Source organism: Acinonyx jubatus, chromosome A2 (genome assembly GCF_027475565.1).
Source record: "Acinonyx jubatus isolate Ajub_Pintada_27869175 chromosome A2, VMU_Ajub_asm_v1.0, whole genome shotgun sequence".
Taxonomy (NCBI): Eukaryota; Metazoa; Chordata; class Mammalia; order Carnivora; family Felidae; genus Acinonyx; species Acinonyx jubatus.
The window spans coordinates 86,532,115-86,551,433 of record NC_069383.1 but is presented as its reverse complement, the minus strand read 5'-3'; the positions used below and the strand labels follow the sequence as shown (position 1 = coordinate 86,551,433).

The 19,319-nt window shown below is 40.8% G+C and overlaps 1 protein-coding gene across 1 annotated transcript; it reads right to left on the bottom strand.

Moving 5' to 3' along the window:
- Positions 1-47: 47 nt before the first annotated feature.
- Positions 48-15,023, bottom strand: PMPCB (peptidase, mitochondrial processing subunit beta). Its single transcript, XM_015069746.3, has 13 exons — positions 14,867-15,023; positions 13,772-13,912; positions 12,811-12,897; positions 12,349-12,478; positions 7,618-7,816; positions 7,166-7,245; positions 4,528-4,640; positions 3,150-3,293; positions 2,180-2,340; positions 690-775; positions 520-608; positions 284-359; positions 48-189 (listed from the first exon to the last, which is right to left on the bottom strand). The coding sequence occupies exons 1-13, from the start codon at positions 14,963-14,965 to the stop codon at positions 125-127; spliced, it is 1,470 nt and encodes a 489-aa protein (XP_014925232.1). The 5' UTR covers positions 14,966-15,023; the 3' UTR covers positions 48-124.
- Positions 15,024-19,319: the final 4,296 nt, after the last annotated feature.

The window sequence follows — 19,319 nt, the reverse complement described above, 5'->3', positions numbered from 1 at the left end:
GGTGGTCTTACAAAGTCTGATGCAGTATTTCATTCAAATTTTCAAGTATATTTTGTAGCTTAAAACTTGCAGATCTGTTAGCTGTATAAATATATATGGTCGAAATATGTTGATTAGGAGCATTTTAATCATGAAGCCAGCACATGTTACTGCGAATCTGGTTAAAGTCTGGCAGTTGCTCAATGGGACCTAAGGATTAAAAGACAAACAGTTAAAACTGAATAAAAGACAAGTACTTAGGCATTAGGCACCCTGTACTTCAAAGAAAAGGAGCCAGGCTTACCAACAGCAGCAAGAGCTGGACTCTTATCATAAATATATTTGGTGCACACTTCTTGGATTATTTCTGCATTTACAGCCTGAAATAGAGAAGATAACTAGCATTCGGAGCTTTTCATAGTAAAGACACATTCTGTACCTGGAACTTTTTAGAACTAAAGCAGGAATTTAGGACACCTATTTTCAGCTTTGTCATAAGGAACTTTTGTACAAGCCTCACAGTGTCTAAACACTACTTACATCAATTCTTGCTTCAAGCTCAGGGATGGGAATTCTTCTGTTATAGCATAACATTTGCCTGCCAATATCTTCACAGATTGGAGTGGAACCTGTTTACAAGAGGAGGAAACACTTAGGTACTGGAATATTGATCAACCATATGAAAATAGAACTTAGGTCTTTATTCTTACCATCAAGTTGCAACAACATGTTTGTTTTCAGAAGGTTTTTGGCTCGTGCAACTTCGCTTTCTGTTACACTTGTGCAGAGTCGCATCCTAAAACCAAATCAAAATGTCAAGTAGTTTGAAAATGACTTTTTGAGTTAATGACTTAAAGACACTATACATATTATTCCACAACATACACATAATTATGATTTCAACTTAGTGAAAAGTTATTAATGATCCCATAGCTACACAAAAGCTAAAATAATACTGATGCTTTTCACTTTTTTTTTTAAATGTTTGTTTATTTTTGAGACAGCGTGAGCAGGAGATGGGTAGAGAGAGGGAGACACAGAATCCGAAGCAGGCTCCAGGCTCTGAGCTTTCAGCACAGAGCCCCATGCAGGGCTTGAACTCATGAACTGCGAGATCATGACCAGAGTCAAAATTGGAGGCTTAACTGACTGAGCCACCCACCACCCCTGAAATAATACTGATTCTTATCCTGGTATTAATTTTTCTTAACCTTAGTATGATTGCAGATAGAGGTTCGATACAACACAAAGGTAGGCTGACCACATTTTGAGACATGCTACCATCACTTTGAGACTTCACTAATCCTCATACTAGGATCTGATCTGCTAGAAGAGAGAGGTTAGTGGACCACTAGGTTCTCACAAGAATCCAGCTGACTTATACCTACTGATTAACAATTACACCCCATTGAGGAGCTTTAGAGACATACAAGCCATTTAAGAATGGTGGAGGAGAGGAACTTCCTGCTTCAAGGCAGTGGTTCTGAGTAAAACAATACATTTTTCTTTAGCAATGGCAACTTCAGATTTGTATAACACCACCATTCAAACCAGGTAACTTGCAAAACTTTAGGAACTTTTTTCTGAAGTAACCTTCTTAAAGATTAAGAATTTTCTATAAATCAACTTCACATGAGACTTAAACATCTGTGATCTTTAAAAACATGGCAACCAGCTATTTAGTTTTTTAATTTTTTTTTTAATGTTCATTTTTGAGACAGAGGCAGAGCATGAATGGGAGAGGGTCAGAGAGAGAGGGAGACACAGAATCTGAAACAGGCTCCAGGCTCTGAGCCATCAGCCCAGAGCCCGACGCAGGGCTCGAACTCACAGACTGCGAGATCATGACCTGAGTTGAAGTCGGACGCTTAACCGACTGAGCCACCCAGGTGCCCCTATTCAGTCTTCTCTTGACTAAATGCTAGGTATCACCATCAAAACTAGTCAACAGTGTAAAAACATGAATTCTAGGGATGCCTGGGTGCCCTAGTTGGTCACGTGTCCGACTCTTGATTTCAGCACAGGTCATGATCTCATGGTTTGTGAGATAGCCCTGTGTTGGGCTCTGTGCTGACATTGATGCGGAGCCTGCTTGGATTCTTTCCCTCTTTCTGCCTCTCCCCTGCTCGCTCTCACTCTCTCAAAATAAATACGTAAACTTAAAAACAGTGTGAATTCTAAACAAGATTTATTTTCTCACCATTCTTTCTGAACAACATGTAACATATCTGCAATGGTGGCCGGTTCACAAACCATATAGATGCCCCATAATCCTGTATCTGTGTAGGATGTGTTGAAAGACTGGAAGCTATGACACAGGTTGCCGTGACAGGTGAGCTGGGCCAGCTTACTAGATAGATTCTGTAACGAAAAAAATTGTCCAAGAGAACTGTAGGTATACGTGCCCAAATTACCAGAAAGCAAAATGAGTTCTGTGGCAAATAGTGAATGCCCTGAGAAGCTGTGTCTCCATTTTATCTAGCGGCATCTCAATATGAAGTTAAAATTCAATGAGACTAAGAACAATACTTCTCTCACCAGCCCAGTGTACCCCCAGAGAAATTCACAACGTAAAAGCAATGAATCCTTCTAATTAACATAGCAGCTGCACCAATTCTAAAATAATTCATTCCCGTTACCAACCCAATTTGTAGGGCTCCTCGCTGTGTATGCTTAAAGATTTCAAATTCTATTGCATGTGAAGCCTATGATGTTTATATGAAGTATATTTTGTTGAAATCGTTGAGTACAAACATACTTTATATTCTGAAGTAATTTCAGACAGAAAAGGTACAAAAACAGTATGAGGAATTCCTTTATCCAAATTCTCTAACAACTGTTATTTTACCATGTTTGCTTTATCCTCCTCTTTAACATATTTTTCAACTGTTTGAGAGATGTGATGTTTTGTGTACACTTCTAAAACCCAAGGAGATTAACATCAAAACAATTATTAAAACTAGAATATTAACACTGATAATGGTACCATTAGTGAATTCTATCCTCCTTCAAATTTTGCTAATTATCCAACTTACATACTTAGGACACACACAAAAATCTTTCCCAACCCAGGATGCACTCCAGGATCAGTCTGTATTTTAAAAGTCCATTCACAAGACAGAGTTCTGCCTTGACATTTATTATGGAAAATCATTCTTAAAATCACTTACCATTCCTCCTCCAAAAGAGCGATCCCAGTTGCCAATCAGTGTGTTTGCAACCATGAGACATATTGTATCTGGATGTGCCCAACCAACAGCCTCAACAGCTATTGCAAGATGTGCCAAAGGCATCTTGTCATCCCTCACTCGAATCTAGTTAAAACAAAGAAAGCACAACTCTAGTGAAGACTGCCTGTGTATAGGGGCACCTGGATGCCTCAGTCATTTAAGCGTTCGACTCTTGGTTTCAGCCCAGGTCACGATCTCAGTTTGGGAGATTGAGCCCCGCGTCAGGCTCTGTGCTGACAGTGCGGAGCCTGCTTGGGATTCCCTCCCCCTCTCTGCCCCTGCCCTGCTAAGTATAATTACACCCTCTCTTTCTCAAAATAAACTTGGGGGAAAAAAAAAAAAGACTGCCACTGTGTAACAGGCTTAACAGGAAAGAAACACATCATGCCTCATTACATTGAACAGTCTAATCCAGAAAGATTTCTTGAGTTCTGGAAAGAAAACTTCACCAAAAGATCTGCAATTGGAATACTACAGGGGCACCTGGGTGGCTTAGTCAGTTGAGTGTCTGACTCTTGACTTTGACTCAGGTGATGATCTCACAGTTTGTGCATTCTGCATCCTCTCTCTCCTCTCTGCCCACCCCCCCACCCCACATGTGCATGTTTGCTCTCACTTAAAAACAAAACAAACAAACAAAAACTACATACATAGCCACCAGATGGTTACCTGGTCAAAAAGGACTGCATTATTTCACTGGCAGAAATCAGGAACATTCTAATTTCTAATCGTGACACAACTGTCTATTTTCTAACAGGGACACAAAGCTTATTTTTGTCCTACCAATGCTACAGTTCTATGCATTTACCAACATCAGGCCACTTTTGATAGATTTCCTTCGAGCACCATCCCTAATGTGGCAAACTAGGCCTCCGAACGAGACTTATGGCTACAGCTGACAAGTAGCAGATTCTCTGCAAGTTCTGGCTCTAACAGCTACTCCCAGAAGTGTACTGTGGGCAGAACTTAATGAAGAATAAACCTGATGTGAAAATCAAAATTTGGGGAGTTTTAAAAATAGAAACACTTTTATAGCTCACAATACATAACTGGGCACAGTGTCAAAGAAAAAGCACAAGAAGACCAAATTATCACATTCCCCTCAAAACCTTGTTTCCTTATTAGGAAAGTAAGTGGTTAAATAATATGGACTATAAGCAAATGAATCCATCCTTTTCCCTTTTTCTATGTTTCAATTTAAGCCTCTGGTTTCTTCCATTTTACTCCTGTTAAAAATAAGCACATTTTGTACACTCATTCATAAATACAACCCAAGAAACCCAAAGGGCTAAATACTAGCTAAGGAGGCTTGCCCTACCTCACTTCCTGTGAATTTGCAGGGAGGCAGAGCTGGTATTTCTCCTTTGTGTGTGGACAAAGAGTCACCAAAATGAAACTTGGCTAACTCAAGCAGTTCATCATGGGAAACTCCTAAATTGAAGGAAAATATTTCATACATCTAGTAGCAGTACAATCTACAGCAGACCAATAACTGCCAAACTTTACAATAAGCTCAAGGTGGTATCATGTGATCAAAGTTACACAAGATCTACTCGCACTCACTGAAAGCCACTTCAGAGTGAGCTGACAGCACACTTGCCCTGCTGTTACAGGCTTGGGGTTGCACAGCTTTCTCAGTCTGTAGAACAATTAACATACCAACAAATTCACAGCTGAGGATAAGAAAACAGCTGGAGAATACATTCTATATAAAATCCTGTTACATTAAGTTACTCAAGGTCCTAGAATGCAAACTAGCAAAAAGCCCCTTTTCAGTAATTTTTTTAAAGTAGAAAAGAATATGAACATGAGCTCTAATTTAAAGAAGGCTGGGTACATAAATATGCTTTGTTCTCTGAGCTCTGCTATCAGAATGCAGCAGTCAAAATTCAAAAGAATTTCATGTAAATTTCTGAATAAATCCAGAGCTATCCAAATATTCACTGCTGGCCATCCAAAACTTAAGGATTACTTAGATTCTAGGGGCACCTGGGTGGCTCAGTTGGTTAAGCATCTGACTTCGGCTCAGATCATAATCTCACAGGTGGTGGGTTTGAGCCCCACCTCAGATGAACGCTGCTTCTCTCTCTCTCTGTCCCCCCTCCCCATCATGGGATTCTCTCTTTCCCTCTTCTCTCTCCGCCCCTCACTCACTTGGATCTTCTACCTCGCTCAAAAACAAAAAAACATGTTACTAATCCAAACTCATGACCCAAACAGATTCAGTCACTGAAGGATTCTTAAACACAAGGATAAACTTAGGAAACAAACTTAGACATGTGCAAGTGCTTTTACAAATACTGTCATGTTATTTATATGAAACATTCCTTTAGAATGTGAAAGCACAACTTACACCCATTATTTTCCAAACAAATCTGTGGTATAAAACAAGACCGTGTGTTTTCAGAAGCACTGTCTAGGAGAGCCACTTCGGATACCAATCCAGACAGTAACAAAACAACGGGAAACCCTGGTGGTCCAAGAATGACAACCAGAGAGTGAAAAACCATGAACACACAAACAGTTCTCAGCACCTGGTAACACCAACTTCCACTGCTTTAACAACTTCACCTACTGCCCTCCTGATTAGACATTCCAGATAGCTCCTGCTCCCACACCTTTACTTCTCCTCATGCAGAAGGCAGGGGAGCCAGTAAATTTTTTAATGAAGCTAGGTCTGGTCTTTTTCATTGATTTTAAGATGCCATTGTTTGTAACGCTCATCATAACTTATGTACTAAAAAGACAAAATACTAATTAATACAGGACAAGCCATTAACTCTACTTCAGCAAGGTCGAAATGAGCCTATGAATTACAAAAAAACACCAAAACAACCCGTTGTGTCCATGTGCCAACGACCATGGCAGAGACCTCCCAGTGTGGTCATTGAGGCCTAAGTCTTCCTGTTCTGAGGCAGTTTCAAATGTGGACCCCCAGTCGGCACCATCCATTTTAGAAACACTGTTACACAAGAGAATTTCAGAGTGCACTGACGGCTATTACGAAGGTAATACGATTTAGCTTGAGAGCCTAATGAATAAACTGTTAAAGGTATTTAACCCTCATATTCATTTTCTCCAACATTCCCAAGTAATTAGTTCACAAGTCTAACTAGGGCAACTAGAATTTTAATTTATTGTCATTTCTAAAGACAAAAATTAAATTTACACAAAAGAAAACTGCATCTATCTTTGTTTTTCCCTAAAAAGACAAAGTGAAAACAAAACTGGAAACCAATAAAATGTACTGTTTGCCTAAATTCAGACTGCCACGAAATCCAGCAGAATCTAACGTAAATTTTCTTTCACTGGCTTCAAACATCCCCAAGGAAGCCTTGCCCTGAAGCCACTCAAATAGTGGGATTCCCTTTAAACACTCTCAGCTCCCTGCACAGTTCCTTCTCAGTAATTAGTAGAGCTACTGAATGAACAAATCAAAGAATGAACAACGTAACATATCCAATTCATGCCTGACCGAGGATGAAGTTGGTTCTCAAGAAATAATTTAAAATCTCAAGAGATTTCCATACTCTAGTACACTATCTTTCAAATGTCATTATCTCCCAGTTCGCTCATGTGCCCTTTCCTTGCAAGTTATGTATGTACACTCATATCTGTAAGTTTTTGTTTTTTTAATAGGTTTTTTTAACCTCCTCTTCTACTGAAGAGAAGAAAGTCTATTTCCAGTGCTGCACATTCCCTTTAAATAGCATACTCAACAATTTGCTCTTTAAATAAAAAACCCCAGGACCTCTCCCAACAGGATCAAACTAGCAAGTGCATCATTCTATGACTGTGTTTAAAACAGTTACAGAAATTTATTTACTTATTTCTTATTTAGATTCAAGTTAGTTAACTCAAGTTAGTTAAGTTATATATATATATAGTGTAGTATTGGTTTCAGGAGTAGAATTTTGTGATTCATCATTCAGTTACAGAAATGTAAATCGACTAACCTCCAGCAGCAGCAAGTACTATTCTTGGCCCCTTATAATGTGTGGTTATGTAATCCACCAAGTCCTTACGATTTATAGATCTGTAATGGAGAAAGAAAAGCAATATAAAAGGAAACTAAAAAGCACAGATCTTCATATAATATACCTGAAATTAAATTGGACCTTAAAAATACTCTAAGTTAAATGCAGTCAGAAATAGGATACAGACAACAAGTATCAACAAAAGATGAAGAATTTCAACTTTCCTGTATCAAGAACAAAGAGCCGATACTGTCACTTGTTATTTCAGTACTATCCAAGAGCCCAGACACCTGGGAGTTAGATGGGGCCAAAATGTAGCTAACTACAATTTCATTCAGATTATCAGGGAGGAAACATTATGTTTTGAAATATTTCTGAATTTTCAAAACTCATCATTTTTTCTCCAAAAATATCTTGAGAATTATACCTACTTGATGTTTTCAGTTGGACCCAAAATAGTCCGTCCAAGTGCAGTATTTTGATAAGCTGTGGCATGAAGATAATCAAAAACAACTTCCTGTAAATTGGTTTCAACTTCCTGCATCTCCCTAAGGATGACTCCACGTTCACGTTCAATCTCTGCTTCTCCCAATGTACTGTTTTGTATTATATCAGCAAGAATTTCTACAGCTAATTAAAAATAAAACAAGAAGAAACATGAAGAGTCTTAATTTTCAATATTAAGATCTATTAAACTAGCATCAGAAACCATGATACTGACCATCATTCAATTTTGACTAAATGATTAAGCCAGGAAGAAACAAATTTACTCCCATTAAAATTAAAAATATAAAATATAAACCCCTGTGGTAAAGAACTTGGGGAAAATTCCTAAATTTATCCGAGGTCTCCACAACACTTGTAATGACTCTACCACTTCAAACATGACCCAAGTGTATAGTGTTCTGTATGAAAATTTTAAAAAGTAGAAAATTTTCTGTATAAAAACATCTAGGTAGGTACAGAGGATCCACAGCACCCAAATATTTGCTACCCCAGTCCCCACAGCAATGATGCTGCTATACAAACAAGCCAGTACATGCCATAATCTAACAGAGATGGAAAGTTAACATGTGAAGAAAAGGATAGGTATCCCAAAAAAGATACCTATTGCTATCAAAGGAGTAAAAGTGACCCTTGGGAAAAAGTGATTAAGCCCTCAAATTATTTATATAAGAATGACCCAAATTTGCAAAAAGCCCAAAGTGAACTCAAGGATGCTATATGATGCTATAAAATTACATTATTCTCCAAAAAGGAAAAACCTAACCTATTTGTACAGGGGCAGGGTGCCTGGGTGGCTCAGTCAGTTAAGTGTCCGACTTTGGCTCAGGTCATGATCTCGCAGTTCATAAGTTCGAGCCCCTTGTCAGGTTCTGTGCTGACAGCTCAAAACCTGGAGCCTGCCTCGTATTCTTGCCTCCCTCTCTTTCTGCCCCTCCCCTGCTCATGCTCTCTTTCAAAAATAAACATTAAAAAAAACAGCAATAATTAAAAAAAAAAAGAATTCATACAGGGGCATCTGGGTGGTTCAGTTGGTCAAGTGTCCAATTCTTGGTTTCAGCTCAGGTCATGATCTCAAAGTTTATAGGTTCAAGCCCCACATCTGGTTCAGTGGTATCAGTGGGGAGCCTACTTGGGAATCTCTCTTTCCCTGTCTCCAACCCTCCCCTTCTCACGTGCTCTCAATAGTAAATAAACTTAAAAAAAAAAAAAAAAAAGAACTTGTACATAGTTGCAATCACAATCTAAATTTTAACAAATATAAAACGTGAATAATCTTTAGTTTCTTTTTTTTACTCTACTGCAAATTTTTGTTCCTTGTTTAGATTCGCTTTAAGGGGCCTTGTCTCCAAAGCAATTATGTTCGAGTATCAATGACCTCCTATAATTACCTGTAGATTGCCCAACATGCTGAAACAGATTGCTAGACCTAAGCAAGCCAGTTGCAGAGATCATGACCAAAGGGAAAAAATATAAAACCAAATAAAAAACTCTGTCCACATAAGAACCAAAAGCCATGACGGGTGATGAAAAGGCCAAAGACAGATAGAAGGATAAGGAATCCCGTGTGAAGACTCTCTTGTAATACGGGATTGGTAGTCTAGACAGTATTTGCTCAAGTGGAAGTTCATATTTCCTGGAGTTTATGTTTTAATTAGAATCTTTCTTTTTAATGTATATTTAATATTATGTGTATTAACGGGCGCCTGGGTGGCTCAGTCAGTTAAGCATCCGACTTCGGCTCAGGTCATAATCTCCCCGTTCATTAGTTCAAGACCTGCATTAGGGTCTGTGCTGACAGCTCAGAGCCTGGAGCCTGCTTCAGATTCTGTGTCTCCCTCTCTCTCTCTGCCCCTCCCCCACTCACACTCATTCACACTCTCTCTCAAAAATAGACATTTAAAAAAAAATTTTGTTAATATATTATGTGTATTAGTATTGCAATACATGTATTCAATTTGTAATACAGTGGGGCACCTGGATGGCTCAGTTCGTAAATCACCTGACTCTTGGTTTTGGCCCAGGTTATGATTTCATGGTTCATGAGTTCAAACTCCGAGTCAGGCTCCATGCTGCTGGTACAGAGACTGCTTGGGATTCTCATTCTCATTCTCTCTCACTCTCTCTCTCCCCCTCTCTCCCTCCCTCCCCCTCCCCTAGCCATGCTCCAATTCTCTCTCTCAAAATAAATAAACTTAAAAAAAATTTGTAACACACCTATACTGGTGTATAATCAAGGGGCACCTGGGTGGTTCAGTTGGTTAAATGTCCAACTCTTGATTTCGGCTCAGGTCATGATCCCATGGTTCATGAGTTGGAGCCCTGAGCTTGGGATTCTCTCTCTCTGCCCCTCCCCTACTCATAATCACACATTCTTGCTCTCAAAATAAACTTAAAAAAAAAAAAAACAAAAAAAACTTAAAACAAAATGGGATGGTATCAATAAACATTTTTCCAAAGATGACAGATGGCCAAAAAGCACAAGAAAAGATGCTCAACATCATTCATCATCAGGGAAACGCCAATCAAAACCACAATGAGATAACACCTGACACCTATCAGAATCACTATTAACAAAAAAGACAAAGTAACAAGTACTGACAAGAAGAAAGGGAAACCTTTGTGTACTGTTGGTGGGACTGTAAATTGGTGCAATTACTTTGTAAAAGTACGGAGGTTCCTTAAAAAAAACTAAAAATAAAAGATACTAGAAGACCCAGCAATTCCACTTCTAGGTATTTATCCAAAGAAAATGAAAACACTAACTCAGAAAGATCTATGCACCCCCATGTTTACTGCAGCATATTATTTATAATAGCCAAGATATGGAAACAACCTCTGTGTCCATCAGTGGAAGAATGGATAAAGAAACTGTGGAATGCAATACTCTATAATGGACTATTATTCAACCACAAAAAAAGAATGAAATCTTGTCATCTGCTACAACAAGGATGGACTTACAGGGCATCATGCAAAATGAAGTGAGACAGAAAAAGACAAATACCTCAGACAAAAAGACAAATCTTCTGCATGTGGAATCCAAACAAGACAGAACAAGTTCAAATACAGAGAATACATCAGTGGGTGCCAGATGCAACCAGGAGAAATGTGTGAACTGTTTTCTTAGGTGTTTTTTAATTCTAAGTTGAATTTTTAAAAAATTAATAGAAAGGAAAATAACAAAGAAGTGTACTCCAAGATGAAGAACTAAAATGTGCAAATGCAGTAAAGATAAAAGAGTTTTGTTTAAAAAAAAAAAAAAGCCCAGTAGGAATGCCTGGGTGGCTCAGTTGGTTAAGCGTCCAGCTTTGGCTCAGGTCATGATCTCAGGGTTCAGGAGTTCAAACCCCATGTTGGACTCTGTGCTGACAGCTCAGAGCCTGGAGCCTGCTTCTGATTCTGTGTCTCCCTCTCTCTCCACCCCTCCCCCACTCGCACTCTCTCTCCCCTTCAAAAATAAACATTTAAAAAAATAAATAAAAATTTTAAAAAGCCCAGTAGTCCACAGTGATAAAGTGAGAGGGAAAAAAGTAGGCAGTAAACTGGATACAACTAAAAATATTTCCCTACACAGGAATGGCTCTGGAGAAAAACCTTTTTTTTTTTTTTGAGAGAAAAAGCACAAGAAGAAAGGACAGAGGGGGAGTGGGGAAAAAAGAGGGAAAGATATAGAGTGAGGTAGAGGGAGAGGGATTTTTAGCCCCTTGTTACTACAGCCAATTAACAACTATAATATACAGAACATCAGAGACTGTCAGAGGGAGGGAGGGAGAAGGAGGGGGAGGGAGGGAGAGGGAGGGGGAGAGAGGGAGAGGGAGAGGGAGGGGGAGAGAGGGAGGGGGAGGGGGAGTGGGAGGGGGAGGGAGGGGGGAGAGGGAGAGGGAAAGGGAGAGAGAGGGGGGAGAGGGAAGGGGAGAGGGAAAGGGAGAGAGAGGGGGAGAGGGAGGGAGAGGGGGAGAGGGAGGGAGAGGGAGGGGGAGGGGGAGGGGGAGGGGAAGAGGGGAGGGAGGGGGGAGAGGGAGGGAGGGGAGGGGGGAGAGGGAGGGAGGGGAGGGGGAGGGGGGAGGAGGGGGAGAGGGAGGGGGAGGAGGGGGAGAGGGAGAGAGAGGGAGGGGGAGGAGAGGGAGGGGGGAGGAGGGGGGAGGAGGGGGGAGAGAGAGGGAGGGGGGAGGAGGGGGAGAGGGAGGGGGAGGAGGGGGGAGAGGGGGAGAGAGGGAGGGGGAGGAGAGGGAGGGGGGAGGAGGGGGGAGAGAGAGGGAGGGGGAGGAGGGGGGAGAGGGAAAGGGAGAGAGAGGGGGGAGAGGGAGGGAGGGGGAGGGGGAGGGGGAGAGAGAGAATGAGAATCCTAAGCGGGCTCCATACCAAGCATGAAGCCCAATATGAGATTCAATCCCATAACCCTGAGATCATGACCTGAGCCAAAAACAAGTCAGACATTCAACTGACTAAGCCAGGATGGCACAAGTCTTGCAGCCTACAACTGTTTGATATCATTTGTCCTATTTGGAGGAAAAAATAGGTACCCACCTCCCCCACATAGTTTGGTTCATTTTTTTCACATTTCTGGGGGTTTCACAACAGACATAATAAAACCAGTACTAGGTTACTTTTGAACTCTTGTGAAAATTACCTATCTGCAGTGTACATAATAACAATACCTCTTGGCAAATCTTTAGAGAATGCTTTGGCATAATATACAGTCTGCTCTCTGGAGGTATAGGCATTGAGATGAGCACCCATGTTTTCAATCTCAAGTTCCAGATCTAACTGGGATCTCTTTTTGGTGCCCTGAAACAGAAAAGAAAATTATGATACCTTCCTTTATCTCTCATCTATTCTAAGGACTTCAGGCAATGAGTATGAGGACATAAGCCATGTCAGTTTCATGCAAGGACCAAATCTGATTCCTAAAGTGCATCGTGGTGTATACTTTCAGATGACCCTGACATCAACTCTACAGAACAACGGTCAGTATTTCAGGTAATTATTCTGGAAAGAAGAAAAGATTAAAATAAATAAATTATACTATACTACTGAAGTAGTTCTCCTTCCCTTAGAATGAGATATTGTGCTTAATGGCTCTTAAAGAAAATGCTTTTTTATAAAGTCTTACAACTTACCTTGAAGGCCATATGCTCCAAAAAGTGAGCTGTGCCATTATTCTTCTCATTTTCATACCGACTTCCGGCATCAATCCAGAGCCCAACCTGAATACAATCAAGAAAAAATTAAATAAAACATCACTTTCTTTCTTCTGGGGGGACAGAGGTATAGAGGGAGCAGTCTCCTTCCCTTTTTTTTTTTTTAAACAAATGCTTTCCAGTCTTAGCACTAAAGTTTTCTTGACTTGAGTGGATTGACAACACATTCCTAAGAACTAGGAGATCAGTCTACCGGTGAGTGCTAAAATACTACTTGCCAGTTTCATGGAGGACCCAGATTTTTAGCCCCTTGTTACTACAGCCAATTAACAACTATAATATATAGAAGAACATCATAGACTGTCAGAAAAATCTAGGTTCAAATCCTGGCTCTGTCATGTATTAGCTGTGTGACTTGAATAAAACCATTTAACTTCTCTGAACTTGACCCTTAATTGTAAAATGGGTGTGCAGGTGCCTACTACAAAGAACTATTTTAAAAATCAAATAGAGGACACCTGGCTGGCTCAGTCAGTGGAGCATCTGACTACTGATCTTGGGGTTGTAAGTTTGAGCCCCACGTTGGATGCAGCAATTACTTTAAAAAAAAAAAGTTTAAAAATTAAAGATCACATAAGACAATATATGCAAAAACAGCTGGCACAGAGTAGCCTAGAGAAGGTACTTCTTTCATTATCAAAACTACTAACAAACAACACAACTGGCTGCAGGAACCAGTTGCAGACCCTTAAACAAAGTACATATAGATCCAGTATGGAAGTATCACTGGAAGAAAGATTCACAAATGAGAGTCACCTGTCAAGGCCAAAGAACTGCCCCTATTTTTCAACCACCATCCAACAAAAAGCTTAGATTAAAATAAACATCTGCCCTTTCCTAAGTGCCTAACAATTAAACAGTGATTGCTGGAATCACTTACGGTGCATGTTGAGAGCCCAGAGTCTTCAGAGGCCACTCTGAGTCCGTTGTCCAAACGTGTTACTCGCGTTTCAGGAACATTCAGAACAACCTGTGTAGCAGCCTGTGTATTTCTCCATCTGTTCCCTCCAAAATATAATGACTGGTTGGGGGTGAAGGAGTGGGAGAGAGGAAGCAAAACATCACTATTCTGATTTTAACTTTTGTTCCAATGAGACCCACCCCTTTGTTTGGCTTAGGAACTTTCCTTAACCACTCTCCTAAAGCCAGCAACAAGACTACAAACATGCCTTCGCCTTAGGGAAAACAAGCAGTTATTATCATTACACAGAGAGAAACTGTTTTTACTTCAGTACCTCTCCAAGAAAAGCTTAATATTCATTATAGAGGAAACAGGGGACGGGGGAGACAATGAAGGGAGAGAAAAATGTAAAAATATGTATACACTATAAAGGAATGAGATTTAGGTTTTCACTGTTCAAGAAAAGCAATACGTTTTGGAAAAGGTAGAAAAACAGAAGATAGGAAGAAGGGCAGATGCTCAAGATCTACCCTGGCTGAAAGATTTGTTGACTACGGACCATTCGCCTGTCGGCAATTTTTCTTTTCCTTTAAACACACGTTAAAGTCCCTCCCAAATACCTTGGAGAAAGCTAGAGGTTATCATGAGAAAAATATATACACAGACAAAACTTTCCTTTGGCTACTCCGGAGTTCGCAGGAAGCTGAGGATGAAACTCGGCCTTAGACAAAAAGAACTCTCGTCTCACTTTTTAATTTCTCCCCATTTGCAACCACTGTGCTTTTAGTAATCAACACGCACTCTTTACGACTCCTGGGCAACTGCCGGGAAAGGCGCCAGCAACCGGTGTCATCCCACGCTTCACTAGCAGGTCACGCGCGGCGGGTGACCAAGGACAGCTCATCCCCGGCGGGCATTCAGCATCCCCTGCCCCCTGGTTCCCCACGCGCCGTGGGAGTGTGGGACGCCGACTCCGCCGCTGGGCCGGGGGCCCGTGACTCAGCTCCGCCGCGCGGGGTCCAGCGGCAAAGGCCGTGTCTCAAGCGACACCCAGACAAGTGGAAAGAAGCTCACCCTCCTGGCAGCGCCTCCAACCAGAAGCCTCTCCATGAAACCCCAAAGCCGCCTCCGGGCCGCAGGCAACAGCACCCATCTGGCCGCCGCTGCCGCCATCTCGGTTGGGGACGGGGAGGATATGCTTCCGGGGTCGTGACCTGATGTCCCAAAGTAGGTGGGCTCCACCTTGTGGCCAAGATGGAAATGACACTCTTCGAAGCGGTCACGGAAGAAACAGAGCTGGGCCTTGTGCTGAGCTGTAAGCCCCTAGTAACACGAATTAGGGAGTCTGTAGGAGTTCCTGTATTATCAGTTACTTAGATCGCCTACGGAGTGCGAGACACAAATGTGGAGGCGTTAAAGGTAACCTGGTGAGACCTATTATCCCATTGATGGCTGCAATTGATTGGATAAAGTGGAATAGGATCCAGAACTCACTGTCCTTAAGGAAGCATCTATTGGGAGAGACCAGCTTACTGAGAGGAGGGAAGGATGTGCCATTGTTGACCCTTAGTCCCTCTTTTTTTTTCTTCTCTGTCTATGCTTTTTTTTTTTTTTTTTAACTTACATCCAAATTACTTAGCATATAGTGCAATACTGATTTCAGGAGTAGATTCCTTAGTGGCCTTACCCATTTAGCCCATCCCCCCTCCCACAACCCCTCCAGTAACCCTCTGTTTGTTCTCCATATTTATGAGTCTCTTCTGTTTTGTCCCCCTCCCTGTTTTTATATTATTTTTGTTTCCCTTCCCTTATGTTCATCTGTTTTGTCTCTTAAAATCCTCATATGAGTGAAGTCATATGATTTTTGTCTTTCGCTGACTGACTCATTTCACTTAGCGTAATACCCTCCAGTTCCATCCACATAGCTGCAAATGGCAAGATTTCATTCTTTTTCATGGCCGAGTAATACTCCATTGCATATATATATATACTACATCTTCTTTGTCCATTCATCCATCGAGGGACATTTGGTTTCTTTCCATACTTTGGCTATTGTTGATAGTGCTGCTATAAACATGGGGGTGCATGTGTCCCTTCAAAACAGCACACCTGTATCCCGTGGATAAATGCCTAGTAGTGCAATTGCTGGGTCATAGGGTAGTTCTATTTTTAGTTTTTTGAGGAATCTCCATACTGTTTTCCAGAGTGGCTGCACCAGCTTGCATTCCCACCAACAATGCAAAAGAGATCCTCTTTTTCCTCATCCTCGTCAACATCTGTTGTTGCCTGAGTTGTTAATGTTAGCCATTCTGACAGGTGTCAGGTGGTATATCATTGTGGTTTTGATTTGTATTTCCCTGATGATGAGTGAAGTTGAGCATTTTTTCATGTGTCGGTTGGCCATCTGGATGTCTTCTTTGGAGAAGTGTCTATTCATGTCTTTTGCACATTTCTTCACTGGATTATTTGTTTTTTGGGTGTTGAGTTTGATAAGTTCTTTATAGATTTTGGATACTAACCCTTTATCTGATACGTCATTTGCAAATATCTTCTCCCATTCTGTCGGTTGCCTTTTAGTTTTGCTAATTGTTTCCTTCTCTGTGCAGAAGCTTTTTATTTTTGATGAGGTACCAGTAGTTCATTTTTGCTTTTGTTTCCCTTGCCTCTGGAGACGTGTTGAGTAAGAAGTTGCTGTGGCCAAGATCACAGAGGTTTTTGCCTGCTTTCTCCTCGAGGATTTTGATGGCTTCTTGTCTTACATTGAGGCCTTTCATCCATTTTGAGTTTATTTTTGTGTCTGGTGTAAGAAAGTGGCCCAGGTTCTTTCTTCTGCATGTTGCTGTCCAGTTTTCCCAGCACCACTTACTGAAAGACTGTCTTTATTCCATTGGATATTCTTTCCTGCTTTGTCAAAGATTAGTTGGCCATACATTGTGGGTCCATTTCTGGGTTCTCTATTCTGTTCCATTGATCTGAGTGTCTGTTCTTGTGCCAGTACCATACTGTCTTGATGATTTCAGCTTTGTAGTATAGCTTGAAGTCTGGGATTGTGATGCTTCCTGCTTTGGCTTTCTTTTTCAAGATTGCTTTGGCTATTCGGGGTCTTTTCTGGTTCCATACAAATTTTAGGATTATTTGTTCTAGCTCTGTGAAGAATGCTGGTGTTACTTTGATAGGGATTGCATTGAATATGTAGATTGCTTTGGGTAGTATCAACATTTTAACAATATTTGTTCTTCCTATCCAGGAGCATGGAATCTTTTTCCATTTTTTTGTGTCTTCTTCGATTTCTTTCATAAGCTTTCTATAGTTTTCAGTGTATAGATTTTTCACCTCTTTGGTTAGATTTATTCCTAGGTATTTTATGGGTTTTGGTGCAACTGTAAATGGGGTCGATTCCTTGATTTTTCTTTCTGTCACTTCATTGTTCTTAAACACTTCACTGTCTGGTTCATTTCATTCCATAGAGATTGTTCTTGGTGAAGCCACTAATTGCTTAAAGACAGGTGTGTCTCAGACCTTATCTTACAGAATCTTGCAGAATTTGACATGGTAGATCTCTTTGAAATTTTCTTATTGTATCTTAGAGGCCTTCCTCCTTTTCCTACTACTTTCCTCTTTACTTTCTTGGACAACTCTTTATTCACAGATCTCTTAATGAGACTAAAAGTAATAAGCACTGTTCTAACTGTGCTATTCTTATGCTCATTTTACATCTGTAAAATGTAGAAATTGTGGTAAAATAACTTGCCTGAGGTCACCATGCTAACAAGAGGCTGTCTGGCTCCAAAGCCTGTGTTCTTTAGAAAAAAGTTTTAGTGTTTATTTATTCCAGAGAGAGACATAAAGACAGAGCATGAGCAGTGGTGGCAGGGGTGGGTGTACACACACACACACACACACACACACACACACACACAGAGAGAGAGAGAGAGAGAGAGAGAGAGAGAGAGAATCCAAAGCAGGCTCCAGGCTGCTGTCAGTACAGAGCCTGACATGGTACTCGAACCCATGAACCACGAGATCATGACCTGAGCTGAAGTCGGATACTTAACCAACTGAGCCACCCAAGTGCCCCCCCGCAAAGCTGGTGTTCTTAAATACCACAATATTTTGTCCGAAAAGTTGGTATTCCCCATGGTTGTGGACGTGGACCCCTTCTACTGCACACTCTCCCTAATGGTTTTACTTCTTCATAAGGACTTCCCTGTCTAGCCATCCGCGACTTTCTGTTGAGCTCCAGGCCTTCTTAACCATTCAATGACTAGAAAACTATAATTGAATATTCTATTGACATTTCAATATCAACTTGTCCAAAATACAATTCACTGTCTTGCCCTAAGTCTTTTCCTGTATATCCAATGCAAAACAGCCAAGGAGACCTCCAATCACCTAGACATCCAAACCAGAAACCTGAATTTCATCATCAGCTCCTCTCTTTTTTCCACCCTCTACATCCAACTGATGTACTCCCATCCTGCGTCTTGAATTTGTTCTAGACCCATTGTCACAGTTTTTCACATTGTTGTCCAATGGATCTTCTTAAAATGCAACTGTTAGCATGACTATCCCATTATGAAAAATCCTCCAGTAACTCCATGGTCAGGATAAAGTGAAGGCTCCTTAGCATGGCAGATAGGACCCTTCAGGATCTGACTCCCACTTATCTTTCTAGACTCATTTCTGCCATCTACCCTCTCTGCTAGGATTCACAGCTTCAACCCACAGGCTCTATTACATAATAAGGACAACCAAGGTTATTTCTTCATATTTCCAAAACAAACGTGTGGTAACGTTAATAAAGAAATACAAACATGCATGTATATATACAAAAATATTTAGGTATAATCACAGGAAACACCTGGGAAATGTTAGCACATTTTAACTTAAAATTAATTTGGAATGTCAGGGAAAATGACAGAATAAAGGCCTCCAAAGTTTTCCTCTTTTTCTTATAAAAGAAATGAGAAAACTCACTTAAAAAATTGCCGGAAACAACATTTTCAGAACTCTAGAAAGTAAACAAAGGCTTGACGTAACCTGGGGAGCTTTTATTTCATGAAAACAGCTAAACTTCAAGAAGAGTGAGCTTTATAGTGTTTTAACTTGTTTTATCCTGACTGCTTCCCCCTATCTTCACGGTAATCTTGGAAAGCCACATCCCACAACCACGATGAAAATCAGCAGCCTGGCATGGCAGAATTGGATTCAAGCTCCTTCGAGGCCCCGAACCCAAAGAATTGGAATTATTTGACCTATCCTGTGGTTCCTTGGAAGATCTCACTTGCAAGTTTGTCTTTGTTTGACTGGACTCAGAGCAAAAAGTCTTTTTCTGGGGGTATTGTCAAAAATATCTAGAGGTAGTTGTTTCACTTTGTGGCTGCCTGGAGGTGGTAGATAACAGCAGGGGCAAACAATAGCTAAAACAAAAAGCTTAAAAGGAAAAGCTAAGGCCTGAGATGTCTATAGATGCTTTGAAAAGTTCAGACATATCCCTGGGACCTTTCCAAGGCCATACACATGTGTA